This window comes from Misgurnus anguillicaudatus, chromosome 5 (genome assembly GCF_027580225.2).
Source record: "Misgurnus anguillicaudatus chromosome 5, ASM2758022v2, whole genome shotgun sequence".
Lineage (NCBI taxonomy): Eukaryota > Metazoa > Chordata > Actinopteri > Cypriniformes > Cobitidae > Misgurnus > Misgurnus anguillicaudatus.
Window position 1 is genome coordinate 12452827 of NC_073341.2, and position 27956 is coordinate 12480782.

Consider the following 27956-nt stretch of genomic DNA (forward strand, 5'->3'; position numbering starts at 1 on the left):
AATTAAAGTTTGAATTAAGTAATATTCCATATATCAATTTGCACTGCTATTACTGTAAAAATAATAATAAAGACATCAAATTTTTTGGTTTCAAAAGTTTTATTTATATAAAAATGATAAATGATGAGGGTCCTTTATTTCATTTCTCTGTGCTTATGCAGTGAACAACTGTTTTCAGAGTTCATGCTAAATGATTCTTTCCTGAGCATACTGTATATAATCTGGCAAGACATTAAATTCGTTTTTTATGAAAAATATGCTTACCATATTCGTTCATACTTACTTTGTCATGTTATTGTGTTTTTTTTTATATAAAGTGATGTGGAATAAATGGAACATACCCAGACCATCAGCAGAGACATCTGAAAGACTGAATCCATAGACTCTTATCAGGGAATTCTGTACTATGTGTATTTTATCCCCAAAATTTTGTTTCATTGTTATACCTTCCTTTTCAAAAAAGAACGTCTAATAATTACAGGCTTTTCTAGCAAATGTCAATTGTGCCTTTGCACCACCTAGTGGTAAAATCGTAAATACAGTATAGTATTTTGATTGATGATCATATCCATACTGAGTCTCAGTAACTACCACAACAACCCCCACTACAGAAAGCCGTCTTTGCCTAATGTTCAAATGAGCATAAGATCTTCAACATACTGTTCACAAGACTCCAGTCAATACACTGCAGTGTAATTTTAGGTCATTTTCTGCTGTCCATTGAACACTAGAATAGTAATAATAGTAGTAGGAATTTAATAGTGAACGACTTGACCTAGTAAGCATTACTAATTAAAAAAGCATGCAGAAACTGTACTCACGTAAATTACTAAACTGATCCCACTGATATCAAGTCCATATTTTAACAAAAAAAGTGAAGGAAAATAAAACACAGATTTAATTTATAATTTGTCTTTATCTTTAACGACAGCAACAGTGATGGAATTGATGTTTTCTGCGTGCAGCTTTTGTGAATACGGTACCTGCGCTTTCATACAATAAATACCACAGCAGTGAATGATCTTTACATCAGAGGATTCATAAGACGACATAGGGGGAAATTGCACTGAAATATGTTAAGTGTACTCTTTTCAAAGCAACACATTCCTTTAAGATGGAATCCATCTTAAAAAAAACAAACAAATAATTATGTTACACTAATGGTACCTTAAAGTGTTGACAATTCCTTTCTTAAAACTGCCTTTTAACCCCACACAAGAAAACAAAAATATTGCACCGATTCATATCACATGGGAATATAAAAATGCACATACACATGCTCATAATGAGACAATAACCGTATCATCCATGAAAAAGTCTGATACCATAAGATCTGCCATTAAACATTTAGGGTGAATATTCTCCCATCACATTATCATGAACATTATTATTCCAGTCCATTTGTGTTGACATCGCTTTAAAATCTCAAAACAAGACAGATGCATTACGACTCATGGAAAAGTTTCAGGTGCAATTTCTGTGATATCGAAAAGAAAAAACTCCTTTCACTGTGCAATATCTGTTGATAAAAACATTTAATATTCACTATTTAAAATACCAACCTTGCTCCACTTCTCTTTTGCATCACCAATATATAATGTTCCATTTTGTTTGGAGTTTGAGGGCAGCTGCCATGTGGAGCATTAAAAAAATTCACGTACCAACCATATGCTATGCAACCAACCACTTTCACATTGATAATGACATTGAAAATCAAAGGCAGTCTCAGCTTTCCTCTAATAAATAAAAACTGGCCAAAAAAGAATAAATGACATCCACGAGCCACCACACATGGCAACACTTATAATCATTCAAAATATGGCAATGAGTGGAGCTGCAGTCTTTACGCATGAATATCTAAATATACACCTACAGTAAAATTCACTGAATGTCATTTCAACACATATCCATTGTGATTTATTTTGTGAATCCGCTAAAACAGAACTGACAGGTGAGTGGTGGCCAACATGGAGATTGTAGTAGATGGAGTCGTCGGAGTGCAAAATTAGTGGAAAAAACCAAAGCGCCATCATTGGAGAGGTACATCGAAGAGTTTCACATTTCATGAGAGTTCTCCTCTAGCCATTGGTCAGTTGTTATGATTGACAGGGTCTTATAGGGTAACGGGGAGGTCTGGTGACCCCAGGCCCTCCTCCAGCCACTGGATGGAAGCGGAGGCACTGCGGTGCAGCGTTGAGCGGTGGTGTATGCGCCTCAGACGGAGCAGGTAAAGGAGGATGGACAAAACCACCACCAGAAAACAGGCCAGAAAGAGATAATGGTTGTTCATGAAGGAGAAGCTGTGTTGCCAGTGAGAATGACTGCCTTTCAGACTCTCCTGCTGGATATCCCTGAGATAACAACAACAAATACACAATAAATTACACACACGTCTATTCAAAATAGACATATGGGGAAGTTAAGCGGAGATGCTTAATCCTTTAAGATTAAAATAAAAGACCCTGTCTGTGAAATCCAGTTCAAGTCTCAATCTAATGATAAGGAAAAATGAAGGGAAGGAGAGCAGCCGCATTAAAGGGACACTTCACTTTTTTTGAAAATATGCTAATTTTCCAGCTCCCCTAGAGTTAAACATCCGATCTCCACCGCTCTGGAATCCACCCAGCCGATATCCGGTTCTGGCTGTACCACTTCTAGCATAGCCCAGCATAATCCATTGAATCTGACCAGACCATTAGCATTGCGCATTAGCAGGCACAATGATATTACGCAGTGCCTGAAAATAGTCCCCTGCTATTGAAAGTTACCAAGGGGACTATTTTCGAGCAGTGCGTAATATCACTACACCTGTTGCAGTCATGTTACGGCAGCAAAGTCCTTGATTATTACACCAGAATGAAAGTATAGTCCTAGACATATCTGCCTAATGTAAAAACATTTTGCTTGATTCATAACACATTTGATCAATTTGTGAAGAGTAGGCGTTTTTTGTGGCCCCTCGAACACATTTGATCACATGTGCGTTTTCACCACAAAAGCAAACCTATCGAAAGTGTTTTCGACTACCTCTCAATGTGATAGAAAGCGGACAGCTCAAAACGTTTTACACCCTGTTTACACCCGTCTTTAGCGTCGTCCACTTGTGATCCGTTCGATCAAAATGCATTTTAATACCAGGTGTAAACAGGGCCTATAAGTGGCAGTACAACTGAAGTCAACAGTAGCTGGATGATTCTCACGAAACCATTGAAACACCACGGCACTAATGATTTTAGCTTTAAAATGTGTAATATAGTAACATTAAAAAGCATCAGAATTAACACAATACTGTGTTCTACCTTGCACAATGTGTGATTTCAACATAAGAATTTATAATTGGAAATTTTATCTGATTTTCTGCTGAAATTCTCATTACCGCAATGTGTCCAGCTGTGTTTGAACATGCGTTATGTTGTAATTTAATCAAATTAACACAAAAATATTAAGAAAAAAAATAAATGGATGTTTTGCTAGACTACTTTAGATGACAGAAAAAATATTAACTGAATATTCATGTATAATAATAATGAAGAAAAATTAGGAAAATGATGTGTCCATGCCTGATGTTCTCATCCTCCGCAACACTTTTTGAGAACAGTTTAAGCACACATACAGAATTTTAATGAAGTTTGATTTTGAGTGACCAAGCACATGGACCAGTTACTTCAAGATGGCTTCCAGGTAAGATCATTTTTTACAGTTAATTTGAAATATTGTCTTGTCAGAATGCTTACACGACATTTTGATGATCATTACCGCAACAGATGCTTATTAAATGTTAATTTAATTAATAGAAGCATAATACTTTGATTTTAAATGCATGTGCAGATTCTCCAAATTATGTTCTTTCAGGTTTGTCATGTCATTTTGAAAATATGTCAGTGTTGATGTTTTCTGACTGTTGCGGTAATGAGATTTTTTAGGACTAATTTTTATAATTATGTTACAAAAAGTGTTAAATGATAAGTAAAAGTTTTTAAATTAATGTTCCCATTTACTCCATACTTTGTTTTTCAATGTCTGGTGGGAAAAAAAGTAAATTTAAGCAATTTTTACATTTTCATGCTTGACATTTTTAAAACCAAGTTTTCGTGAGAATCACCCAGCTGTGTTTCCACCAGATTTTATGCGAGATTCAGAGCGGAAAAAAATGGCAGCTGTGTGGTGCTTCCTTTGGAAACAAACGCTGGCCACCGGTGTAAACACCTTGATGTACATGCCTCTTAAGCGTGCCTTTTTGAATTTACTGTTGGTTACTACGTTACCAAAACCACCGTCGTGTGCTCCAAACACTTTTTGGAAACTGACCTAATTTCGCATTAGTTTGTTTTTCTTTCTTGCAACTTTAGAAAAGATTTGCTTCACGTTTGGATGGAAACACAGCTTGTGAGGATGTTTTACCTTAGAGGTAGAAAACGTGTGCGATACAAAATGGCTCCAAGCGTCCACTGGACTTCTTTATCATAGACTAGCAGGGCCGTCCTGAGATTATCGTACGCTGTTGGGAACGCAAACCCTGAGTGGAGCACCTCATACATCCAGGCAGACTTAAAGCATTGATATCTGCAACAACAAAAAAGCAGCAGTCCGGTAATTCGTTTATTAATGTTAATAAATTGTGCAGCATTGTTATTCATTTCGTATTCAACTTGATATTGCACTTATTTGAGTCTGTGTAGGTCTGCGTGTGAGGCGTACAGACCTCGATCAAAGCGCTCTTTCAATGTTTTCCACTGGGTGGCACAGTAACTCTGTGAAATGACATTAATCTGGTTAACACCAGCAACCACGACATCAAAGGTCAATTTTCCAAGCAGATCAATATCACAAAATAAACCTCATGGGGGTGAAATAAGACACTTCATCACTGCTGTGTTTATTTACAATAACAAATACACCAAACGTATCTCCAAATATAGCACTTTACATGCACCAGGATGCTAACTGAATGTGTACCTTAGCAGCGTTAGTATATTTGGTGGAGTTGTAGTGTCCTCCCATACGCAGCACGTCTTCAGTACAGTAGTAAAACTCAGAGAAGCCATAAAACTGGCTGTTGGAAAAGTCAATGGGCGGCTGGTAGACTCCGTTAAGCGATGAATTGGTGTCGTTGGTGCGATTGAGGAACGGCTGGAGCAACACGCGACAACGGTCAAAGTCTCCAGTGCCGCGCAGGTGAACCTTCTGCTCCTGAGGACCGACCTCATCCTGGATGTCCGAAGGGAGGCAGGGGTCGAGGATGGGCGAGTCCACGCTCTCCCCCTGATGCTGACCCAGGAGCCTAAAGACATACGGATGAGAATGTGATAAATCTAAACATTTCAATATTTTTCAGAATTATCAGATTTTCAAACAGTTGTATCTCAACCGAATATTGTCTTATCCTAACAAACCATAAATCAATGGAAAGCTTATTTATTCAGCCTTCGGATGATGTATACGTATCAATTTTAAAGTTTTGTGGTCCGCATATATTAAGTATTCACAAATTTAATTCATACATAAATGCAGACGTATAGTGTATATAAAAAGAAAAAAAAATCTGTATTTTTTGCAAAATCTTACTTGTTTTGCATACGCGTGTTGCCGATGAGCTTCTCCTCGTATCTCTGCCGAGCCGCATTCCCACCGAAACCCAAAAACGTTGAGACGTACACGCGGTACACGTGTTCGGTTCGGTGAGCATCACAGCCCAGGTTAAACTCTGCCAGTAAATTCTTCGCTATCTCTTCCTGGTGCCACATAACACAAAACATAATATTAGACAACTGGGACTTAAATAAAAGTTCCTTAACATTACATCCTATAAACACACATTTGTAGTTACTGTGAAAAATTTATGAATTGCACAATTAAAAAAAAAAAAAACACAGCAAAGCAAGTAAAATGAGAAGCAGCTTCATATTCATCCAATGATGTTAAAGGAAATCTCTCCAAGTTGTTAAAAGGTACCCCGACATTGAAGAATTGTATGCTTTAATACTTTATATTTGCCCCAACTTCTAAAATTCATTTATAGAATCACATTAAATATTTTCATTATTATAACAACCCCAACATGTAATACTTATTTTAACCTATGGAGGCCACCATTATGTTTCGCATTCTGAAACTGATAATGTGTAATAGTTGTGAAATATTACTACAGTAAATATAGTATGGTACCTTTTATAGTTTTTCATGTGAGACCTCTCAAATCGTCTTTATTTTTATTTAATTTTTTATTTGTATGTTTTCTGTATTATTCTTCATTTATGTTACTCTCTGTGAAAGGATTGAACAGAAGACCTAATGCTGTATTTTTTATGAAATGCGGACCAAATACCGCTACCTGCTGTCTGTGTGCATTTATAACTCATCTTTTGTTTCATATAATTTTATAATCTACTGATTGAAGATTTGTTTACCATTTTTACCTCACTGTAGCATTAATAGAAGCAAAATGGCAGCCTCCGAGCTTATTAAAACGGTGACGTTTGTGCCGTTTTTATTTTCACATTCATATTGGCAATCCCAGTGTTAATCCATTAAACCGGGATACCTTTTAACAGAAAGTAAAGATCTTTTTATAGCACCCGTGACATGTTGCCAATAATACATACGCATTCATTTTTATGTATATATTCGTTTAATAAAAGTGGTGTTTACTGTACTGCACTTTAAATGAATGTCTACAAGGGATTTAAAAGGGCTAATATGTTATATAAACACAGCTGTGAAACTCAACGTTTTTATTAACTGTGTATACTTGTATGAAGTTTTGAACTTAACGTTAACTGAAGTGAGAAAATTATATATATAATGTCTTATACAAAAACATAAATAAATTCCATTATAAAATCATTCCGAATTATTGGTATCTCAGAGTTCATCAGGATTTGTGTGGAAATGTTTTCTTGAAAACAATTAAAGAGTTGTAATTAAAACTAAATATGCTTCACCATCCACCGCAGCACACACATGCAATATAGTAGCCTTGACCTCTTCTTCGTTTACGAATGTGACAAAAATGACGCTAAGATGTTGTTTTTGCTACAGAAACAGATCCAGCCGATCAAATGACAAAAAAATAAGTCTCATTCATTAAGCATGTGTACTATGCACATATTTGTGCGTTAGATGTACGTACGGATGTTTTCATGAACAAATCGTGATTCAACAAAAACTTTCGTATCAAAATGTCTTCTAAATGTACGCAAAAATTCAAGAAAACCTAAAAACACTCGTACGTAATAATCACGTACGCTGTAATCAAATACTAGGCTATAATTATAATGTTTATAATAATGTTGATATATCAAATTTATATGATTATATTTTATATTATAATATTTTCTGTATTATATTATATTATTATACATGATCTATATTATTATTATTATTATTAATACATTACATTACACATTATTATAGCCTACTTATTTTTTCTACACATATAAAGAAGATCTTTACGCTTTCCTTCCTCACTTTTTAAATCTCTATATGAAGCGTCTGCTTAATGCCTAATGTAAATGTCATGTCAATGCAATGAGAAGTCCAAACATCAATCACTTGATCTCCTGTCTGTTTTATTTTAGATTGTGTGTCTCTAAAACATAAATTAAATGTCATATTTGTTAACGCATACAATACTCAATGTTACTCCGGTCAGTGGACAGCACTGGCTTCCTCAAGCGACAGCAAAACCTCCCAAATAAAAAAGTTTTCATGAGAAGTTCAAGTGTGCGTATAAAAAAAAACGTATGCAATTAATAGTGAATGAGACTTATTATTTTTGCTATCCATTTAGAATCGGGCAAAGGTGAGAAGATAGTTTTAAATAGGGCTGAAACTATAAATCACGTGATTGTTATTAATTATTATGCGATTTCCTACTAATAAAAAAAACGGCTTTACTGACGAGATGCGCATGACTGTCGCATGCAATTTATCATGCAGCTCTAGTTTTAAACACTATTCATTTAAGTACTTGATTTTTATTCATACCCCCCCTGAAAAAGTTACGTATTGCAGCTTTAATCAACAGCGCTCTTAGTACTATTTTTGCAATCATAACAGGCAATGTTATTTGTTGTGACACTTTTTTTAGGTAAAAAGCAGATCTCAGAAACAAACACAGACTAAATGATATACAGTGTAGACCCGAGTATAGTCTGTTTTTTATGTGTAAGCAAACGCACAGCCTTGCAAAGTATAGTTTATTCGACTCGTACGTGTACAAAGACATTTGACGCATGTGCATTGCAACAAAATGCAATGCATCTCCTGGGCTAAATTCTCTCATACGTGCATGCGCAACCTCTGCATACAATGTACGCGGGGTTTCAAAAATCTGACTCACACACTTTTCTCATGACGAAAATTGTGTCACGAGCAATGTACACGGACCCTCGCGTACACATAAAAATGGACTATGCCCCCTTTAAAGGATTACTCCATTTTCATAAAAAAATTAATCATGATAATTTATTCACACCCATGTCATCCAAAATGTAGTTGTATTTCTTTGTTCAGTCAAGTTTTTTTTAAGAAAAACATTCCAGGATTTTCCTCAATTTAATAGACTTTATTGGACTTCAACAGCCCACAGCTTCAATGCAGTTTAAAAAAGCCATTTCAATGCAGCTTCAAAAGGCTCCAAATGATCCCAAACAAGGCATTAGGGTCCTATCCAGTAAAACGACTGTCATTTATTGTATCATTATATATTATATGTATCATAACTCATCTTGCACTATCCGTGTGACGTGCCAGCACGACCTTACGCATTTGTGTAAGCACATTGAAAGGTCACGTATGATGTATGCGAAACTACCACCACAGTGTTTACAAATGTGGAGAAAGGGGAGTGTTCAGATGTTTTTGTATGCTGAATGATACTAATGAATGTCTTTGTGTCAGTTTATTTGGTTCAAATGGCCTTTGCACATGTGTAACGCATGACCTTTTGATGTGCCTACGCAATTGGTCGCGCAGGCACATCACACGGCCAGTGCAGATGAGAAATTGTGGTTCAAAAGTGCTTATTTTGTATTTTTCTTCAATCGTTTCGCTAGACAAGATCCCCATGCCTCGTTTGGGATCCTTTAAAGCTACATTGAAACTGTAAACTGCCGGGGCCCAACAAAATCTATTACAGAATATATGAGGAAAATCCTGAAATGTTTTCCTCAAAAAACTCAATTCTTTCTCGACATAAAAAACTTGTGGTGAGTAAATTATCGGGAATTAATTTTTTCTGAAAATGAAGTAACGTTTCTGTGCTAAGAAGCGGTTAGTATTGTTTTCAAAGCGTAAGCACCATGCTGCTATAGGAGCATGCAGCAGGCTTATCTCAGTCCAAGACATCAGTTCAATAAATTCACCGTGGCCTTAAACTGCACTGGGCCAGGGACAATGGAGTACCAGGAGAACAAAGAATGAAACAATGAGAATGACAAACCCAAAACTTCAGGTTTCAAAAATACTGTAAATGATCATAGATAATAACCTGTTGTGGAGAAGCAAAGCTTACAGTTTTGGGCACTTCGTATGCGATCTGAGTAGAGACGCCACCCATGTCCAACACGCCAGCCGTGCGCCTGCGCATCACCGTCTCCTGCTGGTCACTGCCAGGGACCTGGACTTCAACAACAGCCTCATGTTCTGAGATACAACATGAAGAACCCGTGTAATCTTTGTATGGGCTTTTAAATATTTTAGAAAATACTAGAAACGCTTACCATCATCCTCAACATGATTAAATCGCCCCAGAACAAAGTTAATCCCTATCCATGCATATACTCCTGTAAAAATAAAAAATGGTGTTTGTAATACCAAAGATTAAGGATTTGAAAAAGAAGTATGAGGATAGTAACAATGATTTAAAACTACAACGAAGTGTTCTTCTTCTTCATCACTTTCTAATTCAAATCTCATGGTTTTCAACAGACACAGCGAATGACAGAGGTTGATCTTACCTTCCTGTTTGCCTGAGATGACCTCCACGTGGGAGTCAGAGAACAGGAAGTTGAAATTCACCGGAATGTCAGTCCTCAAATCCTCCAAGATGGCCTCCTGCTGGCTAAAAACAAGCACAATCTTAGCAAATGTGGCTGGGTGCATCCAAGGCTTGTGTTTGTGTTAAGTAGGGAGTGACGGATCAGACACCTTTCAGGAAGGACTCTCATTCCTGCAGTACAGAGAATGTACAGGGGTGTTTCCTGATGCTTGTTCTTAGGGATGTGCTGAGCGGCAAAACTGAGCAGAGGGCTGATATAGTCGCTGGCCTTGTCGGGTGTAGATGCATATTCAGAGATACCTGCATACAAATTAACTAGATTAAGAATGAAAAAAAGCATTGATACAAACAGGAGTAATGGTTGAAGAGGTGATCCAAAATTTCTTTAAAACTATATATGAAGAGTTTGGTTGGAAATCGCGATAAACGCCTTTTTTAAATGAGTAATAGCCAAAATCAGGATTGTATCTGGTCAGTACTAAAAAGTAAATTAAAATAAAATATCTGCCGTGTTATTCTGTCATCTTTTTTCCCAAAACACTCTGCAGAATGGAATAAATCCACTTAAACAATCACGGTGCACCATTCCACGCATTTAAAACAACAATGGCAGTACGTTGAATACACACAAAATAGATATTAGGACATACAATTGTATCTAAAGTGTTTTAAAGTACACACAGCAGTGTCCATTTGAAGTTGAGTACTTGAGTAGATTCACAAAAGTAAGTATATTCAATGATCCATTTAGCTAAAAAAAATCCCTATCATTGTTCAATCACTCCCATACTGACCTGGCTTGATCTTCATCACCACAGGCTTTCGGTGCTCGTCTCTCATCTGCTTAATGTCCAGCAGTTCGTGCAGGTTGCCGTTGTGCCGTGGCCACGTGTACACAAAGACGCGGGAGCCGCTGCTTCCACAGTCCACCACGAGCCCATAGTTAATATTGGGGTTATTGGTGTCTGTGGCTTCCAAATCTGGTACCCGACCCAAATGTCTAAAGGAGACAAAACATCTGATCACGATAACAGAACTGTGTGACAAGTGAATCAATGTGACCCAGAAAAGATTGGTGTGTTTACGTGTGGTAGTGCTTGTCCTCTCTTAACCAGCTGTACTGGCCCTTCCCTGTAACCAGAAGCAGGTACAGAAGCCCCATCACGCTAACCAACAGACCCAGCAGCAGCAACTGTCTGAAGGAAGGCAACAGGAAGCGCGGCAGCACCACTGGTGATAAACTGAAGTGCCAGGATGCTGGAAACAGGCAGGAAATGCTAATCCTGTATACAAAAAGCAGACAGACAAATTTCTATGATTTTGATTTCTATATAATGATGTAATCTCTGTGAAGCATTAAAGTGTCTAATCTACTACAGGGTTCCACACCTTAGTTAACTTCAAATTCAAGGACCTTACAAGGACTTTCCAGGTCCAATACCCTCAAATTCAAGGACTAAACGTGGGGACACATTTCAAGTGAGAGCAAGGTTACATTGTGTTACCTTTTAAGATACATTGTTACAGTTTCCTTTCGAGGGAACTCGCGCTGCGTCACTGCAGTGACACTTTGGGGACGCCTCCAGGAGTAAGTGTGTCTGAATGTTTATATCAAATTCAACCAATGGTGAGGCTTAACGACAAAGACAGGGTGACACAGGAGCCAGGAAGTATATTTCTATCTGAAATATTGCCAAAGACGGCGTTACAGGGATGCAGAAAGTATGGCAAGGGAGACGCAGCGTCTCGTTCCCTTCTCAGGGAACAACAGTTACATACGTAACCCGAGACGTTTTCATGTGTCAAACACAACTATGCAAAAAAGCGTTTTGGTATGAATCAACATTCGCATACAGAAGATATAAGCATTTAAAGCGAACAGTTTAACACGTGTGCTTAAAAAGTCTAGAATTTTTATGATATTATCCTACACTACACAAGGATTAATATGGATTTTTTTTCCAGAAAACTTCTTGCATAAAATAGATTCAAGCACTTTCAATGACCTGTATCTATGTATGTATATTTTCAAAAACTTCCCTGGGCCTTACATTCCCCCCCCCCCCAAATTCACAATCTTTCAAGGATTTCAAGGGCCCGTGGGAACCCTGATATTAGTAAAAATCTGTCTGTACGAGTGTGTGGCTTTTGCACTTTTAAAAGTACACTTCTACACGCGAATACCCTAATTTATTACCTATTTAACTATAACAAGTTAAAAAAATCTAAATGAGTAATATTTATGGTTTTGAACAATTAATCGATTTTTTTTATTGTCCGATTAAAGGCGGAGTCCATGATGTTTGAAAGCCAATGTTGATATTTGAAATCACCTAAACAAACACGCCCCTACCCCAATAGAATCTGGACCTTCTGTTGATAGACCCGCCCCACACATACGCAACCCGGCATTTGATTTGATTTGATTGGCTATAAGTGTGTTTTGGTAGTCGGCCCGTCTCCTTTTCCAACGCGTTTTTCAAACATCGTGGACTCCGCCTTTAATCGATTATGAAATATGATAATCATTAGTTGCAGACCTAAAACCTACAGTATTTGTGCCTCCATTGCAGTGTACTACAGATAACAAAGCAAGCTATCTAGACCAGTGTTTCCCAACCCTGGTCCTCGGGCACCCCCTCCCAGAAAGTTTTAGATGTCTCCTTATTTAAAACACCTGATTCGACTCATCAGCCTCCTTCTAAAATGGTAAACATGTCTCCCTAACAAGCTGATGATTTAAATCAGGTGTGTTAAATAAGGAGACATCTAAAACTTTCTGGGAGGGGGTGCCCGAGGACCAGGGTTGGGAAACACTGATCTAGACGACAGCTAAAACCAAAGTCAAGGTTGCGCAAGAAATGGCATTTTAAAGAAGACCAACTAGAAAAGTACGCACAATAATACCGGGAATGTGTCACTTTAATAGTGTATACTTGACCTTACAAATAGTTTCAGCAATTGTGTGGCTGCCTGGTAAACAATGTTTACCAGAAAGTAAATACCACAAAGTAAATAAAAAGCTTACACATTTTAATTTTCATATTTACATTTATGTATCTGCATTAATGTATATTTACATTTATGTATCTGCCTAACTCTTCTATCCAAAGCACCTTTGATACATTTTATCAGTATGTATGTTCCCTGGGGTTCAAACCCACAACCACTGCGTTAGGAACATGGTTAGTACTTACCTTCCCATTGCTGGAGTGGATGAACAGGTGAAGTGGATGAACTCAAGTCTTCTTCTCTGTACAGGTGTATTCCTCCATGACGTCAAATATCAAGTCATCATCAGGGGCTTTCACACGTGCGCAGGTGTACTGAGCAGACGTGGCATGTCCTGACTTTAGGAAGCGAGAGGACCATGAGTACAGCGTGCAAAGCTCATTTAATAACACACAAGGTGCTTGATAGAAAGATCACACAGTTAATGGCGTTGCCTACATAGACAGTATGTAAGTGCGTCATTTCTACAGTTTAGTGCCCACGATATAGTATCTTGACAGACAACTAACTAGGTTTTAAAACGCAGACAACAGTTTATATCTAATCATCAGCTGTGTTTTTCCCAGGCCGAGAACGTAAACGGAAGCCGATTCGTTAGAAATGAACTAGAAGTCTCTGTTGATACTTAACAGCAGACCTGTAATGCTCGAAACAGAGTGGGTTGATAAAAAGCTGTCAAAAAAGTTAACCACACTTGTAATCAGTAACACATTAGTTAACGCAAACATATGTTCTCACCGTTTGGCTAAATCTGAGACGGATGCGCCGGTAATACAGCCATTTTCTGCGATTTCTGAATCCAACGGTCCAATAATTAAACTCCTATCAGAGAACACATTAATATGGCAGTTTAATCCTACAAAAAGTACAGATAGTACATATTTGGCTGAGGAAAGCAACTGATTCTCGGCAGGTACCGAGCAACAGTTCGATTCTGTAGTAAAGACGGACACTGCGCATGCGCGCTTGTGCCGGAAGTCGGCGACTGCGTGTACATGGCTGCTCTGACGTCATTTGCCACTGTAATCGCATTTATTTGTAAATGGATTATAATCCTGTCAGCCTTTTAAAAAGACAGATAATATATATTTGAAAGATATTGAATATGATTTAGTTTAAATAATAAATCAATTTCTAATATTTTTTTATAAATTATCTTCATTATTTTCTTATACATTTTTATCAATTTCTTCATACTCTGACAAAGTGCATAATTGATTGTTTTACATTTAAATTGTTTTACATACTTCTTAAAACAAAACCACATTTAAAGTATTTATATATTTATTTGGCATCATAAGTTTTTATTAGATAATGCATTGTACAGACTTTACAAACTCAAAGGCCAATTTTAAAATATTCTTTAAAAATAAAACTAAACATGCTAGTACAAACATGAATAAGAGCTTTTTATAATGCAAGGACACACATGTATTGTACTGTCAGGTAATTGATGGCTTTTTAATGGATAAAGATTAACCCATTTTAGAGGTTACTTTGTGCTGATACTTTATTACTGTGCCGGCTCGAGTCTCCTGTTAGATGACACATCTGTGGAGCAGAGACACAAATGCATTAAGAAATACACTAAAACCAAAAGAATTGTGTAAACCTCAGTTGCTGATTCAAGTTTGTTGCATAGCTGTATGTTTTATAATATCTTTATATTAAATATCACAAAAGTAGCAAATAGATAAGATCTTTTTAATACAGTTTTACAAAATAAATATTCAACATCTACCATGATACATTCTTAATATGTTCACTGACTGCCTGGTGAAAATATTTTCAATTGCATTTGTCAGCAAATAAACTAAATAACAGAATTAGAATAAGGCACAGTCTACAAAACACTATAAATATCAAATTCCTAACCACATCTGAGCTATAGAAATACTTATACTTACCCTGGCAAGCAGCACACAATAAACTAGTGATATATTTAAAACGACAATGCTTAAAAATGATAATTAACCTGTGTCAGAGACTGCAAGCCGACTCAGTTCTCTGTCCAACTCCTCATCTGTGATACCCAGGCCAGCGTTAGGCACAGTGGGCAGAGATCGGATGAAATCATCACCTCCTGTCTTTCTAGCAGGAAAAACAGGGTGTGTAGGGACCTCTGGCAGTACATCATTGCTTTCTGAGATGGTTGTCTCCAATAATGACTTCAGCTCCTCCTCCAACTCATCTGAATCACCACCTATGAAAGTGTGAGATATTACTTAAGAGATAAACAATCTTATGGATATGCTCTGCTGTGAAGGTGTGGTATCCGCTTTTTAGGTCTGACGTCAAACACTACCGTTTCCAGGTCCAGACCAAGCGTGTCGCAGAAGCCCTGAAAAGTGACGTCATGATTGACAGCTGTGATATGTACATTCCGCAAAAGCAAGGGCGGGGCCTTGATTTTGCGGCTTTACTTCCTGCTCAGTACTGCGCAGGACTGGTCCCGAATCGCTACTGCGCAGACTCAAGACCCAAGATGTCAGCGCCATATCGAGACACTAGCAGCTTCACTTTTCACCAATGGAAGAGAGCGAATGGGCGTCATCCATCTTTTTTACAGTCTATGGTCCAGACAGCTAAGATGCCTAAAGCAAACATTAAACAATACTAATGTATATTCACAGTGTGCTCTCCATACTGAAATCCCCGATGATTAGACAGTGATTGATCTTTTATGAAATGTTAAAATATTGGTGTCCTGGAGGCCATGACCGTAGCATGTATTGTACACTGTCAACTTATAAAAGCTTTGATTTAATGCCCGATTTAAATGTATAGGGCTCCTAACGGCTGTTATGATTGCAGTCAAACTTGAAATGAGTAGAGGCTTGTACCCCGGAAATAGTATTCTTTAGGAAAGTTATAGGAAGAGGAGTGAGAGTAAGAGGAAAAGGAGGGAGAGTAAAACTGACTAAGAGGAGTGATAGTTGGAGAAAGAGGAGTGAAAGTAAAAGTGGAGGAGGGAAAGTTACAGGGAGAGGAGTGAGAATAAAAAAAGTGAAAGTTAGAAAAATGAGAATTAGTAGAAGAGGAGGGAGAGTAAAAGTAAGAGGAAGAGGAGGGAGAGTAAAAGTGAAAGTTGCAAGAAGAATGAAAGTAAAAGTGAAAGTTACACGAAGTGGAGTGAAAGTAAAAGTGAGAGCTTGGAGTGAGAGTTAGGGGGAAATGAGTGAGAGTAAAGTTGAGAGTTAGAGGAAGAGGAGGGAAAGTAAAAGTAATATTGTGAGGAAGAGGAGGGAGAGTCAGAGGAGTCAGAGGAGTGAAAGTATGAGTTAGAGGAGTGAAAGTAAGAAAAAAAGGGAGAGTAAAAGTGAAAGTTACAGGAAGAGGAGTAAAAGTAAATTGAGAGCTAGGGGTGAGAGGTAAGAGGAAATGAGTGAGAATAAAGTTGAGAGTTAGAGGAAGAGGAGAGAAAGTAAAAGTAATATTGAGAGTAAGATGAGGGAGAGTAATGTTACGTTCCGTATTATTCTGGGAGAGGTGTCTTTTCTCTTTGCTCTCTCTTTTCTCACTCTCACCTTACAGGTCCTGTGATTGGCCGAACGAACTGTCCATCATCATTACTACGCGTCTTCGCGACAGCCAATCAGACGGTGGAGAACTTCTATAAAGACCCGGAAGTGTTTCTAGTCGGGAAGGCTTTTTGCTTTCACTTTGTGTTCTTACTTACGTTGCTTTGATTTCTTCCGTTGTTTGACTTGTGTTGCTGTATTTATGTATTATGAATTATATGCCAGTTTGACTGCGTTTGACCATGTGACTCGCTGTTCGATTTATGCATTTCATAGTCTTATCTCGGCAGCAATATGATGGGATTAGTGCAGAACGTCACGTGACATACATCGTACAACACACAGGTAAACTGGTATGTTTAAATACATTCGTTTAGTAGCGGGTGCTTCATTCTGTATTTTTGTCTGGTTTGTTAGTCAGTGTAGTCAGTGGCGTTTTACGCCGAAGATGTTTTTTGTTTTTTTTGTTTTTTAGATTAGCTTCTTAAAGGCGGAGTCCACGATGTTTGAAAAACGCGTTGGAAAAGGAGACGGGCCGACTACCAAAACACACTTATAGCCAATCAAATCAAATCAAATGCCGGGTTGCGTATGTGTGGGGCGGGTCTATCAACAGAAGGTCCAGATTCTATTGGGGTAGGGGCGTGTCTGTTTAGGTGATTTCAAATATCAACACTGGCTTTCAAACATCATGGACTCCGCCTTTAAGTACTAGTTAGAGTGGTTTTTGTTTTCTTATTTTCTTTACTTTAAGCCCCGCTGTTTTGTCCCGTCATTATTGTTGTCTTTTCTGTTGTATTACTTTGCGTATATACTTTGTAAATATGATTATGGGTGTTTTGTGATGAGATTTCTCCTTTTGTAATACTTTGAATTCCTACTAAAAAGCAAAAGCATATTGCAAACTGATGTCTCTGCCTGTTTCTTCGCTCACTGCATAGTCAGAGAGATGTGTTAAAAGCCTGATTTCTATATAATAATCTATTAATTCTTTTAAGGTTGCGCCTCTGTTATCCTAGACAACATAGCCTTAGTAAGAGGACGTAACATTAATTGGGGGCTCGTCCTAAAGGGCGATTTGCCATCTCTTTGGCTGTGAAGTGATGTGTGTGGGCTGAGGAGTGAAAGTATGAGTCAGAGGAGTGAAAGTAAGAGTCAGAGGAGTGAAAGTAAGAGTCAGAGGAGTGAAAGTAAGAGTCGGAGGAGTGAAAGTAAGAGTCATAGGAGTGAAAGTAAGAGTCAGAGGAGTGAAAGTAAGAGTCAGAGGAGTGAAAGTAAGAGTCGGAGGAGTGAAAGTAAGAGTCGGAGAAGGGAAAGTAAGAGTCGGAGAAGGGAAAGTAAGAGTCAGAGGAGTGAAAGTAAGAGCCAGAGGAGTGAAAGTAAGAGTCAGAGAAGTGAAAGTAAGAGTCAGAGGAGTGAAAGTAAGAGTCAGAGGAGTGAAAGTAAGAGTCGGAGGAGTGAAAGTAAGAGTCAGAGGAGTGAAAGTAAGAGTCAGAGAAGGGAAAGTAAGAGTCGGAGGAGTGAAAGTATGAGTCAGAGGAGGGAAAGTAAGAGTCAGAGGAGTGAAAGTAAGAGTCAGAGGAGTGAAAGTAAGAGTCAGAGGAGTGAAAGTAAGCGTCAGAGGAGTGAAAGTAAGAGTCAGAGGAGTGAAAGTAAGAGTCAGAAGAGTGAAAGTAAGAGTCAGAGGAGTGAAAGTAAGAGTCAGAGGAGTGAAAGTAAGAGTCAGAAGAGTGAAAGTAAGAGTCAGAGGAGTGAAAGTAAGAGTCAGAGGAGTGAAAGTAAGAGTCAGAGGAGTGAAAGTAATAGAAAGAGGAGTGAAAGTAAGAGTCAGAGAAGTGAAAGTAAGAGTCAGAGAAGTGAAAATAAGAGTCAGAGGAGTGAAAGTAAGAGTCAGAGGAGTGAAAGTAAGAGTCAGAGGAGTGAAAGTAAGAGTCAGAGGAGTGAAAGTAAGAAGAAAAGGGAGAGTAAAAGTGAAAGTTACAGGCAGATAGGGGTGCAAACTCATCAGTGGTGAAAAAGGTAACAAAGACACAATTTAAAGCAGTGAAAGTAAGAGTCAGAGGAGTGAAAGTAAGAGTCAGAGGAGTGAAAGTAAGAGTCAGAGTAGTGAAAGTAAGAGTCAGAGAAGTGAAAGTAAGAGTCAGAGGAGTGAAATTAAGAGTCAGAGTAGTGAAAGTAAGAGTCAGAGGAGTGAAAGTAAGAGTCATAGGAGTGAAAGTAAGTGTCAGAGGAGTGAAAGTAAGAGTCAGAGGAGTGAAAGTAAGAGTCAGGGGAGTGAAAGTAAGAGTCAGAGGAGTGAAAGTAAGAGTCGGAGAAGGGAAAGTAAGAGTCTGAGGAGAGAAAGTAAGAGTCAGAGTAGTGAAAGTAAGAGCCAGAGGAGTGAAAGTAAGAGTCAGAGAAGTGAAAATAAGAGTCAGAGGAGTGAAAGTAAGAGTCAGAGTAGTGAAATTAAGAGTCAGGGGAGTGAAAGTAAGAGTCAGAGGAGTGAAAGTAAGAGTCAGAGGAGTGAAAGTAAGAGTCAGAGAAGGGAAAGTAAAAGTCGGAGGAGTGAAAGTATGAGTCGGAGGAGTGAAAGTATGAGTCGGAGGAGGGAAAGTAAGAGTCAGAGGAGTGAAAGTAAGAGTCAGAGGAGTGAAAGTAAGAGTCGGAGGAGTGAAAGTAAGAGTCAGAGGAGTGAAAGTAAGAGCCAGAGGAGTGAAAGTAAGAGTCAGAGGAGTGAAAGTAAGAGTCAGAGGAGTGAAAGTAAGAGTCAGAGGAGTGAAAGTAAGAGTCAGAGGAGTGAAAGTAAGAGTCAGAGGAGTGAAAGTAAGAGTCAGAGGAGTGAAAGTAAGAGTCAGAGGAGTGAAAGTAAGAGTCAGAGGAGTGAAAGTAAGAGTCAGAGGAGTGAAAGTAAGAGTCAGAGGAGTGAAAGTAAGAGTCAGAGGAGTGAAAGTAAGAGTCAGAGAAGTGAAAGTAAGAGTCAGAGAAGTGAAAGTAAGAGTCAGAGAAGTGAAAGTAAGAGTCAGAGGAGTGAAAGTAAGAGTCAGAGGAGTGAAAGTAAGAGTCAGAGGAGTGAAAGTAAGAAGAAAAGGGAGAGTAAAAGTGAAAGTTACAGGCAGATAGGGGTGCAAACTCATCAGGGGTGAAAAGGTGACAAAGACACAATTTAAAGCAGTGAATGTTACAGGAAGAGGAGTGAAAGTAAGAGTCAGAAGAGTAAAAGTAAGAGTCAGAGGAGTGAAAGTAAGAGTCAGAGGAGTGAAAGTAAGAGTCAGAGGAGTGAAAGTAAGAGTCAGAGGAGTGAAAGTAAGAGTCATAGGAGTGAAAGTAAGAGTCATAGGAGTGAAAGTAAGAGTCATAGGAGTGAAAGTAAGAGTCAGAAGAGTGAAAGTAAGAGTCAGAGGAGTGAAAGTAAGAGTCAGAGGAGTGAAAGTAAGAGTCGGAGAAGGGAAAGTAAGAGTCGGAGAAGGGAAAGTAAGAGTCAGAGGAGTGAAAGTAAGAGCCAGAGGAGTGAAAGTAAGAGTCAGAGAAGTGAAAGTAAGAGTCAGAGGAGTGAAAGTAAGAGTCAGAGGAGTGAAAGTAAGAGTCAGAGGAGTGAAAGTAAGAGTCAGAGGAGTGAAAGTAAGAGTCAGAGGAGTGAAAGTAAGAGTCAGAGGAGTGAAAGTAAGAGTCAGAGGAGTGAAAGTAAGAAGAAAAGGGAGAGTAAAAGTGAAAGTTACAGGCAGATAGGGGTGCAAACTCATCAGGGGTGAAAAAGGTAACAAAGACACAATTTAAAGCAGTGAATGTTACAGGAAGAGGAGTGAAAGTAAGAGTCAGAGGAGTGAAAGTAAGAGTCAGAGGAGTGAAAGTAAGAGTCAGAGGAGTGAAAGTAAGAGTCAGAGGAGTGAAAGTAAGAGTCAGAGGAGTGAAAGTAAGAGTCAGAGGAGTGAAAGTAAGAGTCATAGGAGTGAAAGTAAGAGTCATAGGAGTGAAAGTAAGAGTCAGAGGAGTGAAAGTATGAGTCAGAGGAGTGAAAGTATGAGTCAGAGGAGTGAAAGTAAGAGTCAGAGGAGTGAAAGTAAGAGGAACAGGAGTGAAAGTTACAGGAAGAGGAGTGAAAGTAAAAGTATGAGTTAGAGGAAAAGGAGGAAAAGTGAGTGTTACAGAAAGAGGAGTGAAAGTTAGAGGAAAAGGAGTAAAAGTTACAGGAAGAGGAGTAAAGGAAGAATAAGAGTTAGAAAAAGAAGAGTGATAATAAGGGCCTGGTCCAATACCTCCCCCTTCCCCTACATCTTTGCCCTAACCCTTGCTTTTGCGTGTGCAGGGGTAGGGTGTCCCATTACTTTAGGGAGCAAGATGGAGTGCTATTTTCCCCTTAGAATCAACCCTCAAAATGTAGTCAGGATGTAGGCTTAAAACTAAGTGGAAGATGAAATTACCCAGGATACCTTGCGCGCCCAGCGACCTAGTCAAACTTTTCGACCAAGATGGCAAAAGAACAACTATATTTTCACAAATAAGCATGTTAAAATTCTGGAAATTGTTGGAATATGTTAGTTTAAACATGAGTTTTGTGTTTGTGAAGTTTTGAACACTAATGTTTTAAAATATTTCACGAAGCTATCCGACGATGTCTCCCGACTGCTTCGAGAGAGTCTGCCCATCATATATACACCTGATTTGGGAAGTTTTGCCAATATTCAGGATGTGTGTTCCAGCGATCACATGAACACGTATAACCTGGCCTTATCGAGAGTTCAATCATATTAATAATAACCATGCTGTGCGTGAAGTAGGTGAGCACGTTCACTACACCACTTTCCATAAAGTGGTGTCCCATTTGATAGGGAAAGATTTGAACTCCCACTTCATTGAGGGGACTTTACTGTTGAGGGCACTCAAAACCAAGTGGAAGTTTTAAGGGGGTAGAAATGGGACGGGGCCTAAAAGTGAAAGTTACAGAAAGAGGAGTGAGAGTAAGAGGAAAAGGAGTGAGGTAAAAGTGAGAGTTAGGAAAAAGGAGTTAGAGTAAAGATAAGTTAGAACTGAGAGTTAGAGAAAGAGGATTGAAAGTAAAAGTGAGACTTTGTTCCGAAAATGGAACGACATGAGGGTGAGTAATTGATAACATCATTTTCATTCTGGAGTCCCGGAAGTATAGTCTGCAGTAGTGTAAACCGACAGTACCAAAAAGAGCAAAAAATATAAAAGAATGAAACCATTACCAGAATCCAACGTCCCACTGGCAAGAGTCTGGTTCACTTCATCCTGAGCATCACACAACTGCACAAACATAGAAAATAAATAACTTGACTTTATATCCTAACTTATTATATCACAGACAATACATAGCTACAATGAGTTCATCTATTAGCACCTCCTGTATCTGATCAACAAGGTTCTCTGCTCGCTCCACAGTCACACCCTTCAGTGAAATCCTCAAAGCCGCCACACCTGTCTGGTATGCCTGCATCACCTATAACCACATATAAAACATGAAGTCATGCATTATAATATGATATTTAGTGTGTATGAAAAGCATAACTAGATTTGCATTTCCTGATAGAAACACCATCTTAAAGTAGTCACATTTTGAATTACATCTCTTGCTATCACATTCAAAAATATTCGCACCAGACTGTCGGTGCATCTGTGTGTTTTTGTGTCTCACCAGGCGGTCAGTTTGGGAGTTTGCTATTCTGTCCAGGATCCCCTTCACTGTCTCAAGCTGAGCAAACAGACGATCTGCTTTCTTCTCCACACGCTTACCCCCACGTAAACACCTCAGGGCCTGTAGCAGAAAAAGGATGGGTGATCATCTTTATTTTACCCAAAACAAATATGCTGAATTAAATACGTAAAAAAATGCTTACCTGTGATTTCTTGCCCTCTTTAAGCAAAGTCTTTGCCTGCTGTTTGCACCTGCACACATATGATTATCTGCATTAACATTGCAATGATTAAAAACTAAGTGTCATAAAAGTGACACTTTAACAAAATAATGGCCTATTACAAGAAGGTGTGTCTGTAAAATAACATGAATACAATTTGAATGATGAACTTTCTCACTTTTCCACTTCATGTCCCAACGCCTCCACTCTTTCTTCCAAAAGTTTCTCACTGCGTTGGAGCTGATAGATGCCCAGGTCCACCTCACTGACAGGAGACACGCGGCCATGCCCTGCTTGGCTGAATTTTACCAGCTTTACATAAAGAAAATACTCAGCAATGTGTTAATATGTCCTATTGAATTAGTTTTTGCTCCCAGCTATCGTATTGCTTCAAAAGACTTAAAATTACTATACTCATGCCTCCAAAAGCTAGCTTGCTATTGCTAACCTCTCTGAAATTCCCTACTTGAACTTCATTGTACATACTGTATAGTGCCCCAAACACAAACACAAACACACCTTCTCGCCTTCATGGAGTGAGACAGTGACTTGCTTTTCTCTCTGTAGCTGTAGCAGCGCCATGCACAGTGTGCTTTCGTCAGGACAGATGTGAGAAGACAAAGCCCGCAGGTCCTGAAAGGACAGCAAAGATCGCTCTGCTACCGGAGAACTCCGATACGCCGCTAACAGCGCTGCAGCCTTTTCCTGCAAGAGAATAACAGCCGACATTCACGGATAACCTGCGTGCCATATAAGTTTTACTTTTTAAAGGGCCCATATTATGCAAAATCCACTTTTACAAAGTGTTTGGACAAAAATGTGTGTTGGCACAGTGACCCTACAATGAAAAAAATCCACCCACTCTTCCTTTTTTTTATTCTCTTGTTATTGTGATGTCATACTAACAAAGCCCCGCCCACAGCCACTGACTGACTGGTTAACTTTACCCAAAAGCTTTTAAAATGTGTTTGTTTTATCACTAATGCAGCTAAAGATACTATTGTTCCAGACTGTTTTCACAGGAATCAGATCTATTTTTAACCTAAAGCAGTAGCTCATTGGCATTTAAAGGTACACACATGAAAACAACACTTTTCACTTTTTACCAAATAGGGTCATTTTGGACATGCTATAACAAATGATATGTGGGGTATTTTGAGCTAAAACTTCAAAGACACATTCTAGGCACACCTGAGACTTACAGTGAGGAAAATAAGTATTTAAACACTCTGCTATTTTGCAAGTTTTCCCACTTAGAAATCATGGAGGGCTCTGAAATTGTCATCGTAGGTGCAAACTTAAGACAGGCCTGGACATGTGCTGGTTTAAGCAGGGGAACCTTCCGTGCCATGCATGATTTTAAACCATGACGGCTTAGTGTATTACCAACAGTAACATTGGAAACGGTGGTCCCAGCTCTTTTCAGGTCATTGACCAGCTCCTCCCATGTAGTTCTGGGCTGATTTCTCACCTTTCTTAGGATCATTGAGACCCCACGAGGTGAGATCTTGCATGGAGCCCCAGTCCGAGGGAGATTGACAGTCATGTTTAGCTTTTCCATTTTCTAATAATTGCTCCAACAGTGGACCTTTTTTCACCAAGTTGCTTGGCAATTTTCCAATAGCCCTTTCCAGTCTTGTGGAGGTGTACAATTTGGCTCTAGTGTCTTCGGAGAGCTCTTTGGTCTTGGCCATGTTAGTAGTTAGATTCTTACTGATTGTATGGGGTGGACAGGTGTCTTTATGCAACTAATGACCTCAAATAGGTGCATCTAATTTAGGATAATAAATGGAGTGGAGGTGGACATTTTAAAGGCAGACTAACAGGTCTTTGAAGGTCAGAATTCTAGCTGATAGACAGGTGTTCAAATACTTATTTGCAGCTGTATCATACAAATAAATATTTAAATATTATATATTGTGATTGTTTTTTTTAGATTATGTCTCTCACAGTGGACATGCACCTACGATGACAATTTCAGACCCCTCCATGATTTCTAAGTGGGAGAACTTGCAAAATAGCAGGTTGTTCAAATACTTATTTTCCTCACTGTATATTACATCTTGTAAAAATAATAGGTGCCCTTTAAATCCTGTTCCAAGCAACCAATAGAGATATCAAAGAATTTTACTGTTATTCATGGAGTATTACAGTATTGGGTTTTGATGGGCAAACCATAAGACACTTATTCTGTAGTTGTGTGTAGTGCCGTTTACAGTAACAGATTTCCAACTAGACTGGACACACACTTGCCTTAACCAGTTCAATCACAACAAATGACTCATCCGGAGGAACTCTCCCACTGCCCAGCAAAGTAGATAGAGTCCATTTCAAAGGCCGCACCAACAACAGTCCAACACCCCACGATAACCAGCCAGAATCTACGTTTGCAGCAAAATCCGATTCTTTCTGTACCTTTCCACTCCTACATTAGGACAATAAAACATTGCTCACGTTAATGGAGAAAATTTCTTTGATTTTTAATTACTACCATTTTATATACATTAATAAAACTACTACATATCAGGGCGGTTTCCCGGACATGGCTTATCCTAGTCCAAGACTAAAATTCATGTTTAATCTGTCTTAATTTAAAAACATCTTGCACTGATGTTTTTTTTAAATATGTCAGTTTTAATGTTTTTTCTCAAGATGCACATCAGGGGGTTTATTCCAGAAAGCTGGTTGTGTGACATACCCAGTTATGTTTGAAATTGAAAATGTCTTATGTATTCTCCGTGTGCGCGCATCAATTTCCGGTTACAATTAGAAGGTTAACTGACCTCTTATAAGGTGTTTTAGATCCGACATGATCAGGGTAAGCTAATTTTGATTTAACCAACCAAAAGTACAGTTGATGGTAGGTTAACCCCAGTTTCTATAATACACCCTAGTATTGTTTTTGTAAGTTTTCTTTGTAAAAACTACTTACTGTCAATGTCCTAATATGACTAAGGCCTAGTCTTATATTAATCTATGCCTTGTTCTGGAAACTGCCCTTATTATGGAATAAGTATCTAAAAGTGGCTTTGATGAATCTTCTAGTGCATGATGGTGTTTATTTCAAACTGCGTAATTGCAATGGCATCTTACTATTTTTAGTGGACATGTTGGATAAGCTCTGAACACAAAAAGTAAGAAGCTAGAAGCAAGTTAACTTTGAGCTGCTGCAAACAAACCATGCAAAAGAAATCAATAAAATGTAAATATACTAAAATACTCTGATTATTATGTAAAAACCTTCAAACGGTTAAACAGCTGCATTCACAGAGATGAACTCCCATGTCAGGTCCCCTTGTTTCTATATAATAAAGCATTAAAGGCACAATAAGTAGGATTTTCTCCTATCTAGTGTTGAAATTGTATTTTGCATTCAAACGCCTCGCTTTTCCAAATGCGTGTTGCAACTACGGTAGCCGTAATGTACTCACTGATCATCTTGTCTGTTTTAGCTGGTTCACATGTTCTGAATGAAAACATGTTGTGGAAAAGCGTTGGTAGGATAGTGTTTTTTTGTCCCTCTCTGCTACTATAGTTTATCAGTATGGTGAAACGACATGGAAGCCTCCTTGGACTTACCAGTTCAATGTAAGTAAAGAGAAGAAATTCTAAGCTTACAAAGAAAAGTCAGATCACTGACAAAGGTCATTTGACACCAACAAGGACATATTTATGAATAAAGACATTGATTTTGATTAATAAAACACTTAAAACCCTACTTACTGTCCCTTTTTAATTTTTGGAGGGTTTTAAAGAGCACATATATTATGTAGCTAAAAACAACTTTATTGTGTGTATTTGGTATAATACAATTGTAATGTATTCTGTTTGCGTGGTTAATGGTTAAAAAATCCACATACTGTACATTATTGTTGTTCCTCTCTGCCGCCCCCTCCCTGAAACGCATGGATTTTGTACAAAGCGGAAATGTGCGTCACAATGTTGCATCCTTACAATACAATACTGACAGGAGTTAAAATCGTCTTTACTACCTTATCAATACGAGCTGAATCTGATCCAGAAAATGCAGATGACCAAGCTGATCGAACTTTACCAGCGCGGCTTGATCAGGAGGTAACAGATTGGTAAGGTAAGGATACTAAAACACAAAACCATGTCTGCATTTGTGATCATATGAAAACATAGACAGAAGCAGGCGGGATTATGATAATGACCGTCGTGTCCACGTCAACAGGCAGAGGAAGTAAACTGTTGCCTACAATCCGTGTGTTTGGTTGGAAATTATAATTTGCTTCATCGTTGACTTTGGGATTTGTACACTACCTGTAAAATCGGATAATTGGTGCTCTTTAAAGTAAAAATGATCAACTACTGTATGTATTGATTATGTTGATTTAAAAGCAGTATTTGGTTATGTTTTATCATAAAAAATATCAACTTGTATAGAAAAAGTAGAATACTTGGCTTCATTGACTTAAATTAATTATATAAATGTACATGTTAAGAGGTTTGGATGTTAAATAAAGTGAAAAATAAAAATAAACATTTAGAGCTGTTGTAATCTCATTGAAACGATTTTCTAATTTCCTGATAAGCCTGACCACGAATCGCCCAATATTTACATAAATGAAAAAATTGTATCTTAGTTTCGTATTTCATTAAGATCCCTGTGTTTGAGATGAGAGTGAATGACCTGATCATGCTCTGAATGACAGTACTCAAACCAAGAGGTACACATCCATTTCTTCTGAAACTCTCATTTAACTCCTGCAGATTGACACACACTGATCCATGTCGCCTGCAGTGATCAATGATCAATGGACTCCAGAAGTTTATCTTTCCATCCCAGTCTGTACAGTCAACATCTCGGTTCTCTTTAAAGGCCGAAAATAAAAAAGCCATCCGGTCATCATCCTCCCAATCTGGTGGGAAGCAAGTATCTCTCTGTTTGACTGAAACAGACATGATGCTGGAGAGAGAGAGAGAGAGAGAGAGAGAGAGAGAGAGAGAGAGAGAGAGAGAGAGAGAGAGAGAGAATGAGGGTAAGTTAACTGACAAATAACACAATACGATAATGTGCAATGTTGTACTGTGACAAGACTTAGTATAAGTTAGATAGATAGCAAATCACAGTGCAGAAGAGGAGTCTGCTTGCAATGTCACATCAGCTGGTTAGTATCTACTAGTAAACATGTCGGAGTATTAGTAAAATACAGTATTACAAGATCATGATCACGTTTGTTGGTAAAGACATTCACATACATGCCAAGACTTCAAAATATAATACAAATTAGTCATCAATTTGCTTTATGATTCTAGCTCACACCTGAAGTTCAATCTGTCTGAGACGTCTCACTTAAAAACTCCTCAGTATTTGGCCTGACGTTCATTTGTTGATGCCCACATGCTGCTTAAATGATCGATAAAAGGTGAAAATCACACGAAGAGTTTCGTTTCTCTGCAATATATCACCCGGAAGACAACAAGGCTTTTTCTTCGCTGCTTATTGGCCATTGAATTCATGTGTGAAATACAGCCACCTGCTGTACGTAATATATACTGCATGCGTTTCTCAATCCGAAGGCTGCAGCCTCCGGAGGTCGCATATGT

At 38.4% G+C, this 27956-nt stretch overlaps 3 protein-coding genes across 5 annotated transcripts; 1 reads left to right on the forward strand and 2 right to left on the reverse strand.

Moving 5' to 3' along the window:
* Positions 1 to 896: 896 nt before the first annotated feature.
* On the reverse strand, positions 897 to 13990 carry entpd4 (ectonucleoside triphosphate diphosphohydrolase 4). Of its 3 annotated transcripts, none has more exons than XM_073867562.1 (13): positions 13751 to 13990; positions 13198 to 13346; positions 11086 to 11283; positions 10795 to 11000; positions 10150 to 10300; positions 9960 to 10063; positions 9723 to 9785; positions 9491 to 9645; positions 5566 to 5732; positions 4957 to 5281; positions 4663 to 4751; positions 4402 to 4560; positions 897 to 2351 (listed from the first exon to the last, which is right to left on the reverse strand). In XM_073867562.1, the coding sequence occupies exons 2-13, from the start codon at positions 13203 to 13205 to the stop codon at positions 2114 to 2116; spliced, it is 1863 nt and encodes a 620-aa protein (XP_073723663.1). In that variant the 5' UTR covers positions 13206 to 13346; positions 13751 to 13990; the 3' UTR covers positions 897 to 2113. The 3 variants fall into 3 exon arrangements, with proteins under 3 accessions (XP_073723663.1, XP_073723664.1, XP_073723662.1); XM_073867563.1 differs by having other exon boundaries at positions 9515 to 9645; positions 13198 to 13350; XM_073867561.1 differs by having other exon boundaries at positions 13198 to 13350.
* Positions 13991 to 14278: 288 nt separating this feature from the next.
* chmp7 (charged multivesicular body protein 7) lies at positions 14279 to 27863 on the reverse strand. Its single transcript, XM_055167667.2, has 11 exons — positions 27673 to 27863; positions 27040 to 27315; positions 24639 to 24810; positions 22905 to 23090; positions 22564 to 22697; positions 22368 to 22416; positions 22166 to 22285; positions 21872 to 21970; positions 21720 to 21777; positions 14988 to 15215; positions 14279 to 14563 (listed from the first exon to the last, which is right to left on the reverse strand). Exons 2-11 carry the CDS (start codon positions 27309 to 27311, stop codon positions 14526 to 14528), a joined length of 1356 nt encoding a protein of 451 aa, XP_055023642.2. The 5' UTR covers positions 27312 to 27315; positions 27673 to 27863; the 3' UTR covers positions 14279 to 14525.
* LOC141364000 (uncharacterized) lies at positions 15955 to 18547 on the forward strand. Its single transcript, XM_073868200.1, has one exon. The coding sequence runs from the start codon at positions 17663 to 17665 to the stop codon at positions 18545 to 18547; it is 885 nt and encodes a 294-aa protein (XP_073724301.1). The 5' UTR covers positions 15955 to 17662.
* Positions 27864 to 27956: the final 93 nt, after the last annotated feature.